This window comes from Urocampus carinirostris, chromosome 3 (genome assembly GCF_059441175.1).
Source record: "Urocampus carinirostris isolate Australia breed hairy pipefish chromosome 3, RoL_Ucar_1.0, whole genome shotgun sequence".
Lineage (NCBI taxonomy): Eukaryota > Metazoa > Chordata > Actinopteri > Syngnathiformes > Syngnathidae > Urocampus > Urocampus carinirostris.
This window is the reverse complement of record NC_142351.1, coordinates 24,126,421-24,140,185: the sequence shown is the minus strand read 5'-3', so window position 1 is coordinate 24,140,185 and position 13,765 is coordinate 24,126,421. Positions and strand designations below refer to the sequence as shown.

The window sequence follows — 13,765 nt, the reverse complement described above, 5'->3', positions numbered from 1 at the left end:
ACACATTACAATATGTACTTACATTGAAGCTAACCCTCTAAAATGGATGAAAAATAGCCCCATAAAAAAATAAATACAGAAAACACGTACACTAACCTGTAGAAGCTTTTGACCATTCCTATTTCTTATGCAATCTTGAGAGCTTGCAAACCATCAGTTGAGACACACCATATCCAATGTCTTCAAACCACTCAAATATTTCCTTCTCGATTTCTGGGTAATGTCCAAGTCGTATACCTTTCTTACCTAGGCCTGGTGTATTGCAAAAACAATTTTACAAATAAAAGACCAAAATTTAGAACTCTTACCATAGATTATGTGCTAATGTTCTCCACATTGATATGGTTGTTTAAGCCACGCCCCCTCCCCATAATTTGCTACTGGTGATGCATTACCAAATTTATTTGAGAGCTGTAAACACGGTATCAATCTGAGTATTTGAGTTGCAAGAAAGACATTGAAAAAATCCATTAAAACTGATTACCATAGGCATTGGCCACAAATTTAATCAATTTGTTGTGTTGCCCAATTTATGCACCACTCAGCACGTAAATGAATGCAAACAAGAGTGCATTGAATTTCGTTGTGATGTTGAGGGGACATGCGTGTAGTACTACTTTGATCCAGTAGAGGGCAACTTGAAACCACATTTTGAATTGAATTGAAATGTCTTCATTGTCATTGATATCAAAGCTGTGAAACATTGCATGCAATGTAATTAGTCATGGCACTCCAGAATAAGCATGTGATAAGGACCTTATAGAAAAAAATAAGATAAAAGACCGGAGAAATAGTAAAAAAAATACAGAGTAGTGTTTAGATACTGGCCTAAGGTATAACAATAGTCCAAAGAAAGAGTGGTGCACAGTAACAGTTGTGTAATGAAAGCAGTCCAACATTTGGCAGAAATAAAAAGAAAAAATCCATGTTGCAGATATAGATGTTCACACTTTTGCATGTCTGTGTGTCAGCTTCAAAACAGACGGCGATTGTTGTGAACAGCAAATGCATACTGCTCATTACTGCTTGGAGATATTGAAATTTTGCTTACCCTGCCCCTGGGGGCCTTGGGACTGTTTTTTTGGAGTTGCGTGCTTAAACCTCCAAATGTGGTGTGGGGTAGGTTTACCTGCCATTTTACAGCATGCATTTCATTTTTGCCTTATCCTCCTTTTAGGTACATAATAATAATAATAATAATAATTTCCTTGTATTGTCATTCTGTGTAACAATGTACACAGAACGAAATGTCGATTGCACCTGACCCGTTGTAGCGAGCCGATGCAGCCGCAGCCAACAGAGGGCGCCGCCGACCACTTTTTAAGTCTTAGGAATGACTCGGCCGGGGCGCGAACCACCGACCTCCCAGTCTCAAAGCGGGCGCCTTACCATCTAGGCTACCTTTCCATTTGTGATTTTTACTGCATGTGTCACTGTTGGTATTTTATCCACCGAGCTCCCTGTTAGCGTCGGGGCTTCCTGTTTTGTCAGTGCTCGTTGGTTGCACACAGCGTGTGGTATGGCCGACTAGCCTGGCGCTAGCGCCAATTTCGCCATGACCCCTTGTTATTTAACGGCCCGCTTTGCATTTGTCACCATGGTTTTTCCTTTTTGGTTCCTGGTTAGCTTGGCTGCTCATGTGGGTTTATTCGTTGGCCAGCCTCACATTTTTACGCAGAGGCTGTGGCCGCTTTTCGCTGATCAGTCCTAATTAGCCCCCATTAGCTCTCCTTATGTCATTTTTGCCAAATAGCCTCTTTTTGGGTCCTTGCCCTTTGTTGTACCAGCAACCTGCAACACAACATCGAGGCATTCTCCACATATACTACCAAAATTTTGCTTGAAAACTTGTAACTGCTTCGACTAATTAAACTAATATGGTGGCTGGCGGGCAGCACGGCGGCGCAGTGGTTAGCGCTTGTGCGGCACAGTTCATGTCATGGGAACCTCCTGCGTGGGTTCAAATCCAGCTCCAGACTTCCTGTGCGGCGTTTGTATGTTCTCCCCGTGCTTGTGTGGGTTTCCTCCGGGCACTCCGGTTTCCTCCCACATTCCAAAAACATACATTTCAGGTGAATTGGCCGGTCCAATTTGTCCCTAGGTGTGAATGAGCGAGTGAGTTGTCTGTCCCCGTGTGCCCTGCGATTGGCTGGCAACCAGTTAAGGGTGTCCCCTGCCCACTGCCCGGAGATGGCTGGGATGGGCTCAAGCCCCCCCGCGACCCTAATGAGGATAAGCGGTACGGCTGATGAGAGATAAGAAATGGTGGCTGGCTGGCTTGCTAGGGTGCTGGTGTTCCTCACGTGATGTCACATCTCAGGAATCAAAGACAAGATAATAATTGGAAATCACTGTGAAATTTTATATATATATATATATATATATATGCTTAAATAATGAAATGATCCGCATTTATATAGCGCTTTTCAAGTCAATGAAGATTTCCCAAAGCGCTTTACAATGTGCTTCACATTTACCCATTCACACACAGCAATAGCGGCCGTGCAGCCATGCAAGGCGCCAACCTGCTTATTGGGGGCATTATGGATTAAGTTTCCTACCCATGTAACACAGAGGAGCCCGGATTCGAATCTGCGATCTCTTGATCCCAAGACGAGAGCTCTACCCCCTGAGCTAATGCACAGTCCTTTTTTCACTTTCACCATTTTTATCCTAGAATGAAAGATGAAGCACGCGCATGAAATATGTCTCCTTCCCCTATCAACTCTCAAATTCAACACAGACCCCCCACTGCCTCCTTTCCTCCTGCACCGAAGATAAAAGTAAGATAAAAGCAGATAGGAGCGGTGGAAAAATATTTATGAAGGCTCTTTGAACTCGGTTGGGTATTGTTAAACATATTTAAGAGAAATAATATTTAATTCTAAACTTTTATGAACACCTTCAACTACGCACCCCACCTTTATGGTGCCTGTTAAGTGCCTCGGGAGTCCACCAGGCTGCACGAAAGCATTTGCGCTGGATGTGGGGCGGGAGAGTAATTTTGGAGGGGGGGGGCAGTTCGAGCCTTTCGCTCTTACTAAGAGGATGCAGACGGAGGGAGGAGAGAGATTCCACTACACTTGAACAAGGACGCCGACACACGCGTGAATGAATTCATCGGGAGACATTCTTGAAGTGGCGGCAGCGGTTTCTCAGACGTGGACTCAAAAGAACAGTTGAGAGCTCTGGTTCTCTCCTCCTCCACCTTGGCTCCTTTCTGAGTCACTGGGTTGCTGCATCTAAGGAGTGGAGCAGCGGGAAGGAAGGAGGAGAGTGAGCGGAGTTGTGCCTTCCAGCTGAGTTAGCGGGTGGGATCGATAGGAGCGGCACCATGGATGGATTTACGCCTTTTTGTTGAGCTCTCTAGTATATCAGCGTGGACCAGTTGTTCAGGTGAGATGCTCTTACTCAGCATAAAAGGACAACGTAAAAAAAAATGTCTAAAAGTTCGAACGCGAGAGTGTAAATGAGTGATAAGTTTAGATCAGTCAAAGTTCAAACTGTAGTTCCGGAATGTTGATTGAATAGAATAGAATTGTCTTTATTTTCATTGACATCAATGTTGTGAAACAGTGTATGGAACAAAATTGGACATGGCTCTCTAGAATAAACATGTAGCCTATATAAATACATATAATGACTTTAAAGACGACAAAAATACCTACAAGGCATTGCTTGGAGAATGGCCCGAATTAGAATAAAAGTTAAATGGAAAAATAATGCATTAAAATGCAATGAGAAGTTGTACAATAACATTTAGAAGCAACAAACATTCCCAAATAAGTCACAAGATAAATATCTTCACAATTTTGCGCACCTGTTTAGGGTGGCCGTGGCCCTGGGGAAGAAACTGTCTCCGAGCCGGTCTGTCCTTGTTTAAGGGGATCTGTAGCACCTACCAGTGGGCAACAGGTCAAAGAAGTAGTGGACGGCATGGGAAGGGACTTTTATTATGTTAATGGTTCTGCTGCGGTATCTAAAGACAGCAATGTCCTCCAGACTGGGCAAGGATAGGCTAATGCTCTTCTGGGTGGTGTTGATTACTCTCTGTATGTTTTTCCTGCCCACTGCTGTGCTCCTAGTATACTATATTTCGTATGCCAGAAAGCTTTCCACTAAGAAGGGCACATCCCTTGATTGAAGTCCTTCTTTTTTTAACCAGGGTTTTAAAAATGTAATTCCTGTGTAAGGTTCTCTTGTTCTTTCCCAAAACAATGTAGCGCAACAGCTTTTCAGTTATCGTTCTGTTTTGTCACGTCACATTATTGTGACGGACACAGAAAAGCTTTGGAAGTCTTCTGCTAGAAAAATCGTCTGTCTTGAATCCTGACTTTGCTTTAGAGACTGAGACACTGGTCAGGAGTGGATGCAAATCAGTCTGTCAGAGGGAATCTGCTGCATGGGAAGGGAAGAAAAAAAAATCCCTGGGGAACGTACTGTATTCGCAGCTTCGTCAAACTGGAAGAACACATGGGGAGCCCAGGAGACTAGCCATCAAGAAGTAATTTAATGCATAATGCGGTGATTATAGTTGCATTAATTATTTGGAAGTGATGTCAATTTAAAAAGAGTAAAAAAAGTTCTGAAGAAGGTTTATGCATTTTGAAGCTGACAGCTATTTCATGCAGTCACCAAATATCTAAAAGATGCAAATATGAGGTCTTGATATACCTAAATAGCATTTAAATATAAACGAAAACGAACACAAAAGACTAATACATCAAAAAACAACCCTAATGCATTGAATAATATAGGAAAGTGGTTTCTCTTGATGCTTTATCAGAACTAAGGAAGCTAAAGAAAACAAATTCATTAACTACGTGAATTAGAGAAAATAGCCTAAAAAAAGAGCGCCGATTGATTACTCCAAAAGTGACAACCCTGGTTTATATATGTCGAGTCAAGAGCTTCAAAGCCATTTTGCAATACTTAATTCTGATTTTTTTTTTCCATAGTTTTTTCAAGTTTCCTAGAAAATATCAATGATATATTACTAGGGAGGCATAGTACCTGTTGATCCATGGTCACAATATGACACCATGACCCTAGACTTTGTTGACATTTGATGTGTTATAGGTTGTACTGCACTTGAAAAATCGGAACATCGGTGCTTTTAATTAAATACAAATTTCATATTTTGAAATGAATTAAGAATTTCCCTTTTAGTTGGAAATGGCTAATGTTTTACAGGTAAAGTAATTTATTTTTAGTTAAATAAACAGTTGTCATTATTTTACAAGCCAATCTATTAACTGTTAGATAAAAAAAATGCAATTGTGTTTCAGTTTATTGATAAAAATATTTTAAGGAAAATGCAATGAATTCAATGAATTAAATATGAGTCAAATTTTAAAAAGTTAGTCAAGACATTTATTGTGTCTGATCCTGGATACCATTTGCCCAGCATGTAGTACACTGTGTATAATGCTTGTCACAGGGGATTGCGTGGGCACACGAGTCTTTCAAGCCAACACTGAGGTCGCAATGGCTCAAGAGCAAAACGGTCATTCAGTGAACCAAAGTCGCATGTTTGATGCCACTTCTTTCTTTGTGTGTCATCGGATAACATGAATTCATTGTACAGTGAGTTTGCTAAGATAAAACAAAATGATTTATTAAGATTTTTATCACTATCAACAAGTGCTGCAACAAAGTGTTGAATTCTACACAAACGTGTTGGCTGTAAATTCAAGATACTGGAAATTTGGCAAATTAAATCCTACGTCATTTAAATAAAAGTAATGATCAATTAATTGAATGTGATAATGTACCATATTTTAATGTAATAGCACTGGGTGAAGTAAACACAACAACTTTAATTTGTTTTTTATTACTTCATTTTGTGGTTTATGTAGCTTCCTCATTTTTAGTTTTTATTTCCCGATTTTTTCGACAATGATCAGGAAGCCTTGCACCGCTTTTGATGCATATGGCAACAGCATTAACAACAACAACAACAACAACAAAAACCAACAACTTAATTTTGAATGAGGAATGTTATGAAAATTAGATTTAGGTCCGGTTCAAACCGCAGCAGTTTATGCTCAATTCTGATTTTTGGGGCCAAAATCCGATCTTTTTTTTTTAGATTGTTCGTATTTCCAACTAAATGCAACTTGTATGCGATCTCCTGTGTGAATGCCACAAGTGTCAGCATGCGCACAAGAGGACTTGTGACGTCAAATGCTATGCGTTTACTGTTTGCGGAAGTACTCATGCGCAAGTACTCATGGAGGGTATCTAGGTATTTGAAAGTCCTTATGCTACAGGAGGTTGACCAGTGTTTCCCCCCAAAATATTAATTAAATCCAAAACCTCACTTTTTCTCAATTGAATGCTCTCCCTGTTTTCGTCTATTGGGGTTGTTGATTTATCCGCTTCCTGCCGCGTATCAACGACGTACGGGTCACTTGCATGCTTTAGATTCAGGACCACATATGGAAGTGGCCTGGCTCTGGTGTGGAAAAATCAGATAAGGGCCTTTCAGACGGTCTGCAACAGATCGAATACAGGTTTCGTACGTGGAAAAAAAATAGATTTCCCTGCAGTGTTAACCTAGCCTCAGAGATCCAAAATTCTTCACCTTAGAACACCATAGTTATGTTGGATGGTTAATGTTACCTTCCTAAGTAAATAACGTTCCTTTTTTTTTCAATGTGTGAAGAGCTGGATTGTTCAAACTTTTCAGACTATGTTTCTATGGAAACACAAAATGAATATCACTTCTTCTTCCATCAGACTGAAGGCAGTCAGATTGCTGAAATCGTATTTTCCTTAGTACAACAGAATAATGAGGAATAAATGTGCTTTACCAAACAAAAAAGTATTTTTTTCACTGGAAAGACATAAATAATATAAAAGAACAATTGAAGGGTTATCAATAATGGCATTTCTGTTCTTTCAAAACCTTCAACAACAAACAGAAATTCTGTCCAAACATTTACTGTTTGTTTGCATTCAACTTAAACCTGGAATTTGTATGCCAGGACAATATCGTCCATCTTCCACAAAACCAAATTTTCATGAACAAAGTTTAGGACTAGGAGAGTAAGTCATTGGCATAAATGTTTTGTCTATAAAAGCCATTGATTTGTGTATTTATTGGTCTTCAATGTCTCCCTTTAAAGTGTCTGAATATTAACATTTTAACAGGGTCACAATATTACTAGTGACATCATTCTCTACATAGTTTGGACAATTTTAAATGTAAAAAGATTGATGCATGAAATCTCTTTCAGCTTCAAAATAACAGTATCATAAATGGCATCTAAAAAGGAAAAAGTCAACCCAAAGAGTTTATAAAATGTCTATATAAAATTGTTGGTGGAATATGATTTAAGAAATAGAATCCACTCGAGTGTCTTCATGTTGTGGGTAAGCCATTTTGCAAATGTGTTTTTTGACAGAAAATGAGATAGAATTTGCTCAGGTATCCATTCGTAGCTGACCTGTTGTCTAAAATTGAACCGTGATTTGCTTTTTTTCCCCAAAGCCCTGAGTAAATCTGACTGCAAGTGGAAAAAATGGCCACCATAAAAGATGGATAAAACACAATATTGATTCATTGGGAGTACTGGGTCAAATGATCACCATTTACAATAATAAATCAACGAAAAATCAAAACAAAAAAAAACAAAAAATACAGGAAGCTGAGATTTGACTTAGATTGTTAAAACATTTATAGTTTCAAAATGGCACAAAAAATAATTCCTGAATTATTGTAATGTGAATATGAATATGCCAATTGTAGCACATTCACTAATTTTATACAGTATATCCTAGTTTTGCTGTACTATTTTCCCAGAGTACAGTACTATTTATGTTTTTTTTTCATTATCACCCATTTGGTGAGTAGAAGACATGTATAGAAAGAAACTGACCAGAACGCTTTTACTGATTTATAAAGCATCAGCATATAACACAAAATAACACTTTGGGTATATGGTGCCATATTTTGGGCTACTTGAGGTGCATCCTAGTTTACCAACTTTTTAAAATGTGTAAAGGTTCTAAACGACAAAAATTGGTTACATCTTTGAGATCACAAATCGGAGTTTAAAGAATTGCACTAGGTAGGCATTAAAATGGCTCTTTTTGGCACTTTGACTCCTACCATTAATCCTGAACCGCGAAAAATACATTCTCGGAGTGTTTGAAGAACATTTTGCTATTTTATGTTGTTTATACCTTGTTGCTTGCTCTTGTTTCCAAAAATACGTATCTCCATTTTTCATCCTTCATAGTTGTTGTTGTTGTTATTTTAAGCATTCCTTTTTTGCAGAATAAAAAACAAGAGAGATAAGTTCTTCTACTAAGACAGATAACAAAATATTACACTTATGAGTAACATGTTTTCATATAGTTAATGGTAGATCTTACTATCGGTTTAATAATTATTTTCTATAAAGCTTAATAAATTAATAAAATTATCTACTATTTGCCGTCACAGACAATTGGAAACTAAAAATAGTCGGGAAAAATAGTAAAATATGAAAAACCTGAATGGCTGTAAATGCATTTTCATGACTACTGGTGCACAAGCTTGTTGGATGAGTCAGGAGACGAATACATTTTGTTTCATGACTTCCTAACCACCAGGGGCAAGAGAGATTATTTTTGCAAGTGTCACAGGAAAGTCAATGCGTCCTTTTTTGAGGCAGTAATTAGCAACGTTGCTTTTAATGTACATAGCGGGTGGGTGTTAAAGATCCTAAAGATGTATGTATGGATTGGTCTTTGGCCAAATACCATTTGGAGAAGTTCAAAGCAAATATTAGGGTTGGACAATACTTGGAATTTTGGTATCGACCCGATCTAAGCAAATAAAAATTAGTCTTTGTTTGGTCTATTACCTTACATCTATGAATAAAACACTCAATAGGAAAAGGAGACATGAATATTGCTTATGAAGAGATGGGGTCAGTTCACAGCCTGATTTTCATCTGACCGGAACCTCAGCTGCTCCTCTATTTTATTACAAGCAATTCAGTCACAGCGTGGTTGCGGGAAGAAAGTCCAACATATCGAAGGGGTCACCATCGTGAAACAAGGAACATCAAAGGGAGTAAAACAAACATGACAATGCAGCTGTTCTCCTCAGGCAAATAGTTGAGTGGTTCACAAGGCGATAAGACTATTTGAAAAAGGGAAATACTAGACTTCAAGGGTCTCTGTAATGCTCTATATTTGTAGCTAATGCATTATACATTTACAATAATCCTATCAGTATCGTTCCATACAATTTGATAATAGTTGACCCCCACCCCTTGTTAATTCATGCAGTACAAACACTTAAGGCTTTAAGAATGTTTTATTTATTAAATAACGATCATGCTGATTTAACAGTAGAAAAATGTTTTTCTATGACAACTATTTCAGAAGAAAAGTCAAGAATGTCAAACACCCAGACAACTAGCAACGTAACTAAAATACAAAAATAACAATGTTAACTTAACAAATCTGATATCTTCCGTTGGACATTATTTTGAAAATAAAGTCAGAAAGTGCAAACAGTGTAAACAAGACAATGTAAAAAACCATTAAGACTCTAAAAGAAAATACTTCCACTAAAAAAAACCATTCAGAACAAAAGTCAAAAGAGTCAAAAAGCTGCAATGTAACAAAAAATACTGTACTGTATAACAAAGTCAACAAGAAAAATAAAATATCCTCCATTACACAAGTCAGTCTTGCAAATAAAATGCAAACACTATTGGATCCAATTTGAACGATATAATGTAGGTATAATCTTACGACCCACTGACAACATCATTATTGTGATGGTTAAAATGGGAAGACTGTATCGATCCCAGGAAAGGAGTATCGATTTGATCCATGTACCGTATTTTCTGCTCTATAAGGCGTACCAGATTATAAAGTGCACCTCTGAAAGTCTATTGTATATATTTTTCATAAACCAGGCGCACCTGACTATCAGTAATATGAAATTGAGACTACAGAAAGAGCGTCCGTGTGTTTTGGTATTAATGTGTTAACACAATGCATCAATGGGTGCTGCTGACCAAAATCGCAAAACATTGTAGGTAATTGGATTCGAAACCGAATAGTGGTGAAGAGAGCACTTTCACAAAACCGCTAGACCATCAGTGGTACAGATAGCATACAAAACAACATTAGACCCTAACCAATTATCACACAATTTCTACTGTGCCACAAATACTTATTTGCACAACGCATTCTATTAGGTTGATCAGTCTCTCCACTTCTTCACTTGTGCATCAATAACAACTTGGTTTAATACCTGCGTATGAAAAATAGTTTGTATATTAGTCCGTAGAAAGACTTTCTCTTTTCTCCATTCTCTAATATTCATTGGGGAATAGGTGGAGAGACTACAATTAGTGTTCCTGGCACGGTAAAAATAGTGTGATAATGTGATCAGGTTTAATGACTTGTGACATGACATCTGAACCACTGGTGGTTTCACTGGCACTTTTTGGGTTTGATTTCGTTGCATAAAATGTTTTGCAATTTAGGTCACTATTACCATCAAACCACGTATAGTAACACATAAATATAATTACTGTATGCATTTTTGATCTTATCCGTCATATTCGGCTGTATATAAGGCACATAAGGTTATAAGTACACTTTTAAATTTCTGGCCAGATTTGGGTTTTTAGGTGTGCTTCATAGTCAAGAAAATACAGTACTTGCCGAGTAATATCTATATTTGGCAAATATTAATTGAGAATTTTGTAGTTGAACAAGAATGCAGAGTTTCGACTGGTAAGGAATTCTAGAACATACTGTTTGGCCGTAAGGGCAGCAAAGAAAGAAAAAACTGGGACGGGAGTGTGTCCATGTATGTCCGCTAACGTCACGGATTGTCAACATGATTCCCAGCAGATGTGTCCTGTCATGTCCTGGCTGCTCTGCCTGCGCCTCTGGGTCAGCGTGATGGCAATCCAGCTGTGCCAGGCCACCTTCCATGATGCCGTGCAGCAGCAGCAGCAGCAAAACAGCAGGCCCGGGCGCACCACCATCCACATGATTGGTGAGCCCTTCTCGTTTCTATTCTCTTAAGAATTATCAGAGGTAAGATCGGGCCTAAAATATCCAGACCAACCCAGGCCCAGGGGTACTAAAGCCTGACCCAGCCCCATCCCAACCAATTAACTCAATTTGCAGGACCGAACCCAATGAAAACACAAAATTTCACATCTTATTTGTGTGAGCACTTGGAAGGAGGTGGTGTGATTTATGCAAAGTTAATATGGGTGCTTGAAATCCTTGAAAATGCTTGAATTTTATTGTTGTGTTTTTTGAGGATTAAGAATTGCTTGACTTTATATAAATATTGGAATTGTTCCCATGTTTCACAACAAGTCTGCTTCAAAATGACGTTGGTGGCTTCGCTTTGCCATTGCCTTTCTTGCCTTATGATTGACAGCAGCTGTCATTAGTTTGTATGGAATTGTCTTATGAAGTCTCATCGGCCACTTCAGGTCGTGCCCAAGAGGACAGGGGCTTGCTACACCTAATCAGGTCACTATGAAATGTGTATTACTGCAAGAATTTCGTATCCATTATAGACATTTATCAAGAGCCATGCAGTAAATAAGGTAATGTTTGCCAGTGGTAAATAGTAATAGAAAGAACTTAATGCAAATGAAAATGTACGCTACATATTACTTATTACCCAACATCTATATAAGGAGAGATTGGCCTTAAAAATATTTACACACAAATTATTCAGATCCGCAAATGTATTTGTGATTTTATCAAGTCGAAAAACCATATGTCTTTACAAATGCATAAACAAGATTAAAAACACATATGAAAATCACAGATATACTTGTGGCTCTGCTAAATACACGATTCACACCAGATTTCTTCCTTTTCTGGTACTGAAGAAATTTAAAAATTGGCTTTGAAAATCCTTAAAAGTGCTGTAATTTGACTAAGAAACACATTTTTTTGTAATGGAATCTATGTTTAACATACTGTTTAAACATTTACATTTATTTTATATTATGTGCCTGCAGGGGTTACATTAACTGTTAATTTTCTATCACTGACAGATTTTTTCTAAGAGTTTAAAATTTTAAGCCCATGTGACATTTTAGCTGGTTGAAAATTGGGCTTTAAACCACAGTAGCACCATGTCCTTATGAATCTAGTGCGGCTTTTTGAGATAGATAGCGGCAGAGACACAAAGAAGAACAATGACAAGGGGATAATTTAAAAAAAAAAAAACAGCAGTAAAAGAGAAGCCCGGCCCGACACCAATGTAATGATTGACATTTTAGGTCCGGGTTAGCCCGAAATTTGGGCTTCGGCGTAAGCTCGTACCTCTTATAGAACAAAAAGTACCGAGGCCTTTGCAACTGGTCTGGCTGCTCACTTTTAATTAGATTGTTGCGAGCCAGCGGAGAGTGACTTCGATTTCCTTCTAGTTCATTCCGTTATCTCCATTGGAAATTGTATTTCTCAAACCTGCAGCAAAATCAATGGCGGTATTTTCATGTGTTTCATTACATATCGGTACGATGCCCCTTGTGCCACAGACTGTGATTTTCTTTTTTGTGCGTGTCACAGGAACTGTTTGGCGGAAGGGAGTTCATTCTGTATTTATTTTCACAGCAGCCGTTGATCAAACATAATTGACCCTGCTTGCTACTACGCACGTCAACCAATTGCAATACTTAAGTAAACCATAAAGGTATTAATTCTCATGCAATCATTTGAACACTATTTAATGTGACAAAAAGTATGGTGTGAATGTGGAGGTTTCTCTAATATGGTAACAATCTAAATGGGGACTTTTGACTGAAACTTCTTAAGTTCAGTGAAACAGATAAATACAATTAAATAAGTTTAAAAAATCTGAAAGATGCTGACAGCCTGTTTTTACAAAGACAACCTAAAACAATCAATTCCCCTATTGAATAGCACCCACCTGTGGGCAACCTTAAAACACAATTCCACCTTAAAAACAGTCAATCCCTGCTTTCTACTCCCTGCTTTTGTGCTGACAAATTTATTATCAGAGCAAAAAATGGGAATTCATCATTGTAAAGGGTAAATGCTCTTTTACTATATTTATCATTGATGTGTTCAAAAATATTGGTGATATTTTCTTTTTCAAAATGTTCGTGGGCTAACATTTTAGTTTTCTATTTTCATTGATGTATTGTCCAATCGCTGGCAATACTCGAATCTGTTCCATTAGAGTTGAATGAGTGGACAAGGGGATACCCTGGACCAGTTGCAAATCAACCTCAGGGCACACACAGACAACCATCTACAAGCATTCATACCTAGAGAGTTTGAATTCACCAATCAACCTGCCACGCATGTCCATGTAATGCGTGTATGCCTAGAGAAAATCTACTCAGCCATTGAAAGAAGACTGATTGTTGGGACTAAATACAGAATTATGAACTATGAGGCGGATAATAGTCTCATGATCATTAAATAAATGAACTCCTCCCTCCTTGAGTTAGTTTATATTTACGATAAAAGTCAAAGTGAGAATAGTGTAAACAATAAATTGTAAAAACCTTTAACAGTATAAAATTAAAATACAGTTTCACATCAATGGTCAGGAGAATCAAACTAAAAAAACAGCAATGCAAAAAAAAAATACTAACACTGTATAACAATGCCAACAAAACCACTAAAATATCATATATTTCGGGCTACAAGGTTGCCTCCAAATGACAAATTTGCCAGATATTTAAAAGTGTACCTTTTAGTCCAGTGCACCTTTTAAAAAGCTGGGAATTAGGTTAGTACA

At 38.0% G+C, this 13,765-nt stretch overlaps 1 protein-coding gene across 2 annotated transcripts in view; it reads left to right on the top strand.

Moving 5' to 3' along the window:
• The first annotated feature begins 3,045 nt into the window (after window positions 1-3,045).
• The window catches only part of LOC148369247 (chemokine-like protein TAFA-1), a 74,635-nt gene continuing 63,915 nt past the window's right edge, over window positions 3,046-13,765 (top strand). Inside the window, exons 1-2 of one of the 2 annotated variants that reach the window (XM_088331192.1) lie at window positions 3,046-3,396; window positions 10,873-11,020. In XM_088331192.1, the coding sequence (XP_088187318.1) occupies window positions 10,873-11,020 (148 nt within the window). In that variant the 5' untranslated portion in view covers window positions 3,046-3,396. Of the gene's footprint in view, window positions 3,397-10,869; window positions 11,021-13,765 lie in introns of both variants that reach the window. The other variant, XM_088331193.1, reaches the window with a different exon arrangement.